Consider the following 7736-nt stretch of genomic DNA (forward strand, 5'->3'; position numbering starts at 1 on the left):
GACTTCTCATGGGTGTAACTACAGTTTTACAGTTTGGGCATGCCTGAGAAAGATGCCACATTTTTAAGCTCGATGTTGGGTTGGATATTCTAGAGATTCGGTTGAAAGATATGCTCGGTTACATAGTCCTTTCGAATTGTTCGGCTGGTGGGGCATGACGGCCAATCTTAAATCGTCTTGAGAGGATTCTTCAATCTGGATCATATCCTTGTTTCGGCCTACTGAACAACTTGTTAACAGCTGGGCTCAACACATGAGTCATTTTCTAATAGGTAACAAGAGGTGAGTTCTCGGGGGAAAATTTCGTTGGTTTAAAGATGAGATGAGGCCTTTTGTTAAGCATGTGATAGATGACGGAATCAAACCTTCCTTGTCATACAATGGTTTCTCTTTACAAGTCTGAAGTTATTTCTCAAAGTTTTATAGTCACTAGTGGAGCTGATGGACGAAGTAGCAGTGTCAATCTGCTGAGCATCATTCATAGTGAATTGCCCAGCAAACAAGCATGCTTTGGGAAAAGACTGCTGAATTGTGGAAGCTCAGGAGATCCTTTAATCCATGGCATGATTTGCTCGAAGCAACTGTCATCGGTCCAAAAAATAAACCCGGAAAAACTGCACGTTACGTTGTATGTTTCGTGTTTCTAGATTGTTTTAGTCCATATCGCGTGGACTGGAGAACCGAAACTGTTTCTTTAGAGAATGTATTTCGCGTATTAGATGCACCGAGCATCGACTTTATTACAAACAAATCTCCGCTTCGCAAGCGGGCGAAGGGGATAAAGAGAAGGATGTCGCATTGGTGGATTGAAGGAATTTCTGTGTGGCAAAGAAAAGAGACAAGGACGTTCTACATTATGATTAATATGGTTTGAAACATAATAGCTAAATTGTCAAATGTGTTATAATGATAGGATTTCCTCGATGACCATCTCTCTCACTCTCGTGTAATTGTCAGGTAACTAATTAAGATAACAGATTTACGAGCAGTCATTATTTTGGCAAATGAATAATCTCAAATTAACTGCACTCAATAAATGCTTTGACGGCACTTATCAATCCATTGAGACCACGTATCTGTACCAAAGCCGCTTATGGTTTTAATACGACGCTTTGTACTAGTACCGTATTTGATGAACTACCGTTTACTAGTGATAAAGTAGACTGAAATCTGCGCGGTCCTTGCCTTTGAAATGTTATACTCCTTTTCTGAGAAAATGCACAGCAAAATGGCCTATTAGCTCAGTTGGTTAGAGCGTCGTGCTAATAACGCGAAGGTCGCAGGTTCGAGACCTGCATGGGCCATCGTTTTTATTATCTTTTTTTGGCAAATAAAGAACCTCGAAATTAAAAGCTTGTTTGTGTCATAAAGGAAATATTCTCTGGGATTTCTATAATAAGACAAATAAAAAATGTTCCCCCTTCTTTTTGACAAATAAATTTTTAATTTATTCAATATAATTCATGAATTTTACCTCAATGTTCAATGTAATCCATAAATTTTTTATACATGTTTAATTTAGTTCCTAAACTATAAGAAAATATTTAATATAATCATTCTATTAATCTAAGTTTAGGGACTATATTGATTATTTTCATAAAATTTTAAGAATCATATTACATATTTGATTATTTTCATAAAAGTTTAAGGATTATTTGTGTCATTCTCAAAAAAAAATATATACATTAGAAAAAATCAAACTCCCCTAGAAATATTAAATCGATTTTGAATTTTGAAGTCCCCGCTGGCACAAGCCATCCAAAAAAAAAAATCAAATCCATTTTCCGCTCAATTTAGAAAAAGAAAAAAAAGGCTGTACACACACACCGAGCGCTTGAACTCAGCCAAACACACACTCTCTCTCTCTCTCTCTACTCTCTCCTCTCTCTAACACGGCGGCATCAATGGCCGACCCCTCCTCGTCGCCACCGCCACCGCCACCGCCTCCGAACCCTAACCGCCTGCTCCCGCCGCCGCCGCCCGGCTCCGAGCCGCAGCCGCCGCTGCCGCCGCAGCAGCCCCGGATCCTCTTCTCGTTCCCGAAGAGGCCGGCCCTCCGGGTCACCTCCGAGTACGACAGCGACAGCTCCGTCTTCCTCCACAAGGTCTCCTGCAAGCTCCTCGACGGCCTCGCCAAGCTCAAGCTCTCCTTCGGCAACGACAAGAGGGGCGAGATCACCCAGCCCCAGCTGGCCTTCGTCTCCAAGCACCTCTCCATACACTACGACGTCGAGGAGCAGAACGCCCTCGTCAAGTCCTCGTTCGACGTCGGGCCGAGGTTGCATCTCAAGGCCGCGCGCGACGTCAAGGTCTCTCGATCCTTCCTTGACCTCGATTTGACTCCAATTTGATTGAATTTGAAAATTGCTAGGTTGGGAAATTTGGAGTGTTATTTTAAAAATGCTAACTTTGAGCTCGATTGCTGTCCGTCAGATGGAGGATATATAGCGATGTGCTGTTTATGCGAGCTTGTATTTCAGTAAAAAGCGTGTGGGTCTTGAATTGTTGCCTTATCTGCTGAGCTTGCGATTTGTGGCCATTGATTGCTTTTTGATGAGTCTTTTTGCTTGATCAGGCACAAGAAGGAGAGGTGTCCCTGGTTGCGGACCTTGCCGAACCCGGTTATGCGCTCGAGCTGTCGTCTCCTGTACCTACCGTGGGATTGGTTAGTAGATCCCTTTGCAAAGTTGTTGACGTATCTTTAATCTGTGTTTATGTAACCTCGGGTTTATAACAACGAGTGGTGTACTCCTGATGCCGCCTGTTTGAGGTGCTTTTTCGTCACTGACAGCTTCTGATGGCTCATCGCTGAATATGAAATAGTTAGCCATTATCCATATGCTTGTGAGGCTAGTATGTCGACATGAGTTGAAAACAGGGGAAAACAGAAGGGTACAGGTGCTAAACAATGGGCCAAAAAGCCTCAATTGAGTTTGAGAGGACGCCCATGAGATCTAGTTTTTGACTGTTCTACCGAGCATCTGCAATTTTCTTGATGGATTTTCTTTCCACTTCTCTTGCAGTTCAGAAATGTGCATGTTCTGATCCTCAAATTCTTTTCAATTTATGAAATAACATCCAATTTGTGAGAAGATTAGAAGTTTCATGCTGTTGAGGCATTATTGTTAAAGATTTATCTCCACGACATTTCAAATCCATTCCTCAAGGAGGAGATTGTCCATCACCCTTATGCTGAATTATTTATGATCATATATTTTAGCACTGTCTAATCATTCTCGTATTGACTTGCTATCCTTATTTATAGCCAAGGGCAACACTAAAGTTCCCTCTTGGTGAAGTCTCACTGGAAGAAAGAGAAGAGGAGGAAGTGAAGAGAACGTTGTCAGTAAGTGGGATTCTTAAAAGTCAAATCTGGAATGGAGTGTGCACTGCCCAATATGCAGAGGAAGAACTGAAACTAAGATATTGTTTTAAGGTGGTTCTTCTTTGCTTTTGTGTTTTTTGAACTTGTGGGGCTTCTTTTTTTCTTTTATTGGCTAATTCTTTTCTCCTAGTCCAGGGATTTACTGCTCGATATGGTTTCATTTCATTCTGCGTGAGCATATTCCATGCCCTTAATTGGAGAGCATTATGTTAACTGCAGGATGAGGAGATGTCATTTATCCCAACCATTACTCTGCCTTCAAATGCTCTGTCGGTTGCGCTCAAGCGTAGATTTAGTCCTTCTAGCAAGTTGAGGTTAGAATACTCCGTTATGCCTTTTTCAATACCACCTATTAGTCACTTAGTCTGATTACGATATCTAGCAATTCAATGATGAATTTGGCAATGGATGTTTCTTATGGCCCATCAGCTATATTATTTACTTTTTGCTGATGAAGCAACTGGTGTTGTGACCGTAACTGAAAAATGATTAGCTAGATATTCGTTTTTTTCCCAGAGTTCCTGGCTTGACTTCTCTGTTTGGTTCATGTTCAAATTCTCCAATGACATAACAAGCTCTGTCACGGACTCACGGTCAATTTGGTTAGCTATGATTAGTTTTTGGACATGTTACGTGTGATGATTTGTATTAAAATCGGCCTTTGAAGCAATGCTTTTGTCATCGATTCCCAAACCGGCATACAATTCTTGATGACGAATATGCATTTAGAGTATGAAGTTCCATAAACAGAGGCAGTGAGGTGGTATTAACCATCGATTTACATTTGCATGCTGGTCTTTAACTGGAGATCATAACAGGTTCTCCATTACTTAATCTGTGTTCACCCATTTTGTTTTGTCACCTAGGCATTTTTAACCATGTCACTAAACTTAGTACACTTACCTGCGCTCATTTTTTTATTTTTTTTCAGTAGTTCATATCAGCTTGATTTTTCTAATTGAGGGACAGGTTATGATTAATCTTATTTGTTCAATGGTTAGCTACTGGTACAATTTCGATTCCAATTACTGGAGTGCAGTTTACAAGCAAACTTATGGCAAGGATTTCAAGTTTAAGGCTGGGTACGATTCGGAGGTCCGCCTAGGTTGGGCATCTCTTTGGGTAAGTGCTATATTTGTAGGCATTTCCACATTGAGGCCTCAAGAATATCTTGATATGAGTAAAGCACTACTACAAGGATATTCAAAGCCTTATCCCACTTGATGGGGTCAGTTCTTGAGGAAATAACAAATCTAGTACCCAATATGGGAACAAGTCTCTGTTGTGGTCTTAAAGAGTTGCTATGCTCAATTGCACATTTCTCTCCACTTTCTGTAGTTGAATTAGGTTAGTCGAACGTGAATAGCCTTGTCATTTGCACGAAGTTAAGTATCTAAATATTTCCACATGAAAGAAAAAAACTACTTCCCAGTGCCTGGTAAGTTAAGGTTAGGGATTTTTTATTTGCCTTAACACTGTTCCTCCTTTGATTTAAAGGACTTATTGTTTAAAAATCACTTTTACAAGTTCCTTAGAGTTGGCGGTGAATTTTGACTTCAAAGAGCTTCCTGATCTAGGTTGGAGATGAAGACGGCAAAGCGAAGACAGCGCCAATGAAGATGAAAGTTCAGTTCATGCTCCAAGTGCCACAAGACGACATTAACTCATCACTCCTGATGTTCCGTGTTAAAAAGAGGTGGGATATATGATCAGCTGTGTTGGACGAGAGGGTGTCGCAGTGCAAGAATGCGCCACTGCCATGCGTGTTCCGTAAGGTAGTGCAATTTATGTATCACCTGCTGTCATGTCCATATTTCCTAAATGAAAGAGGTTTACTGTTATCCAATCTCATGTATCTTACATCAAATTAGCCATCCGTTGACATAAATCTGGTGGTTGCAGCAATTTAATCATTTAAAGCGTCCTTCACAGGCTACGACGGATAAAATCTTTGGCAGCTAGAGTTGCGAAGTGTTTCTGTTAGAAATATGTAGATGTGGCCAACTTTTTAGAAATTAAAGGTGGAAAAAGAACAGATTGGAGTTCCGTGACTTTCTCTCGGTAACTCTATTTGGACTTGCATGACTTTCCACATCTTTCTTGAGCTTGCAAGAAAATGACTGGGTGAAAATCACATCAGCTAGCCTGCTGGGAGAAATGGAGGGAACTTTGTTTTTGCCAAGCAACTAGCCTTCCAAATGATAGTCCCTAGCTCTTCTATAGGTGGGATATACCTCTCTTACCTGTCAGCAAGAGGGACAATGACGTTAATGATCCTTGAATTTTTATCTGTTGTGCCATTGTTGATACTTAGTTTTTCGATTAAGTGTGAGGGTTATATTAGTCAATTTTTCAATTTGAAGGGCATTTTGGTCATTTTCCAAGTTTATCTATTTGAAAATGTTTGAGAGGGAATATGAGTCAATTTATGGTTAATTTTATATGTTTGAAGATGTTTTCAAAATAAGAAGAAAGAGGTAGTGATGATGAATGGGGAGTTAGTTTAATCTAGCATAGGAAAGTCCCTAAACCCGAATATCGGGTTCGGACTCTAAGGTGGCCTTTCACATCTTATTGGGTTTCTATCCGTTCTAGAACAAGTTACTGGCAAATCTATCATAATAATGATTTACTTCAAAGAACGTGTGTAATTGGTAGGATTTACGAGGGTCCGTGCAAAGGGAAAAATTGAATAAGCTATTAATTCAAGTGCTCTATAAGATTTATCTTCTCTACTGGTGGTGGAATAATTGACCAATGTAAAGGAACTTGCCAACAGAAATCTAATCACCAAATCTCGGATGAAGAGCCAAGAGTCGTGCATCACCCTGGGACCTGAACGTGACTCTCATATTCCTTCAAAACATTTTAATAAAGAAAACGTGACTAACGAATCAAATAATTTCTTGCAAGTTAGGAACATTGCGCGAGGACCGTGAAGAAAAAAAGGGAAAAAGAAGAACTTAAATGGGTCTAAATTACAGACGAGAGAAGGAAAAAAAGAAGAAGAGGAACATGAAGTGGGTCCAAGTTAAAGAGTCGGGTTCAGGATTGTAGCATCGCTTTGCTTTTTCTTTTTGTTGGTCAAAGAGAACTTTTGTTCAATTCCGAAGGTAATGAGACGCAGGATCCCATAAAAGGAGCATCAAAAACTGAGCAAATTTCAAAGAGCTTGAGGGGGATGTGCTACCCAATGTGGTGGAAGATTGTTTTTGTTTATGGACCTTAACTACTCAATCCGCTGCTCGATTGGTTTCTCTTTCACAATGGGCTAATAAAACATTTGAGAGTTGGCCCAATAGGTCACGGGCCTACACGATAAGTACTTTTACTTCCCACATAAACTGATAGGTGCTATTCAATGCTTGAACTAAAGCCAAACGGTTAGAGTGTACTTCAACTTGGAGACGTTTGTGTCTTCTTGAGAGGAGGTATTGCAGAGCTTGAAGAAGTGCTCGGGTTTCAGCTTGAATGGCCAAGGAGATCCGGCCAATTTTCAACGCAACTCGTTAACATGACCTGAAAAGGACACGTGATCGTTAGTGCATTCAGATTGAGTTTAAACGGATTAATACAAATAATAAACGTGTCCTTTGCTATTCGATCCTTTTTTAATATGTTTATGACACGTTTAGACACGACCGGTTCAATACGTTAATCTATCTTGGATTGATGTAAATTCACTAGATATATTGAAAAGAGTAACCTATATATAACTATAATTTGAACCATCTTATTTGTCGAGTGGTTGATACTGGAAAGGGTGAGGAGAAACAACTAGTGTGATTACCTCCTTTGAATGTAACCCATACATAATTATAAATATGGCCTGTTAGGTTCTCAATTTTAAATTTTTTTAAGAGGATTTTATTTTCTTGATATGGAGGATGACCTACTTATCCTATGCAAGTACACTTATATGACTTGTTAGATAGTATCTTATTCATCAAGAATCTCAAGTGTCTTGTTATATATGGTATCACCAAACATTTCACTAAACTAATGATCGATACTAAAGTTTTATAGTTAGAAACTTGCGCAGTTATGGTGGATGTGCAAATAGAATTGAGCTCGGGCCAGTTTGACAACAAAACACCAAATCAACACAAAAGCAATAAAAATCATCCATGCATGAGATACTTTTCTTCTTTCATTTAATGCATGAGGCAACTTACTTCTGTTCATTCGCGAAAATGGTTGGTTCACTATTCTTTTGCCTTCTTAGGGTTTTGAATGGATATTGTCTTTTGACAAACGAGTAAGGAGTCATCTCAACTATATATATATAAACTCACACACACATTCCCCATTATCCCTCCTATACATTTTGCTATAACCGAAATTATATTAG

At 39.6% G+C, this 7736-nt stretch overlaps 1 protein-coding gene and 1 non-coding gene across 2 annotated transcripts; both read left to right on the forward strand.

Moving 5' to 3' along the window:
- The first annotated feature begins 1230 nt into the window (after positions 1–1230).
- TRNAI-AAU (transfer RNA isoleucine (anticodon AAU)) lies at positions 1231–1304 on the forward strand. Its single transcript has one exon. It is a non-coding gene; the product is annotated as a tRNA-Ile (tRNA).
- Positions 1305–1856: 552 nt separating this feature from the next.
- Positions 1857–5333, forward strand: LOC115677202 (outer envelope pore protein 37, chloroplastic). Its single transcript, XM_030600323.2, has 6 exons — positions 1857–2309; positions 2576–2665; positions 3266–3436; positions 3605–3699; positions 4387–4507; positions 4963–5333. The coding sequence occupies exons 1-6, from the start codon at positions 1905–1907 to the stop codon at positions 5092–5094; spliced, it is 1014 nt and encodes a 337-aa protein (XP_030456183.2). The 5' UTR covers positions 1857–1904; the 3' UTR covers positions 5095–5333.
- The last annotated feature ends 2403 nt before the right edge of the window (positions 5334–7736 follow it).

The sequence above is a fragment of the Syzygium oleosum genome, unplaced genomic scaffold, assembly GCF_021117445.2.
Source record: "Syzygium oleosum isolate NSW1041296 unplaced genomic scaffold, Sole_v2.1 Sole_v2.37, whole genome shotgun sequence".
Classification (NCBI taxonomy): domain Eukaryota; kingdom Viridiplantae; phylum Streptophyta; class Magnoliopsida; order Myrtales; family Myrtaceae; genus Syzygium; species Syzygium oleosum.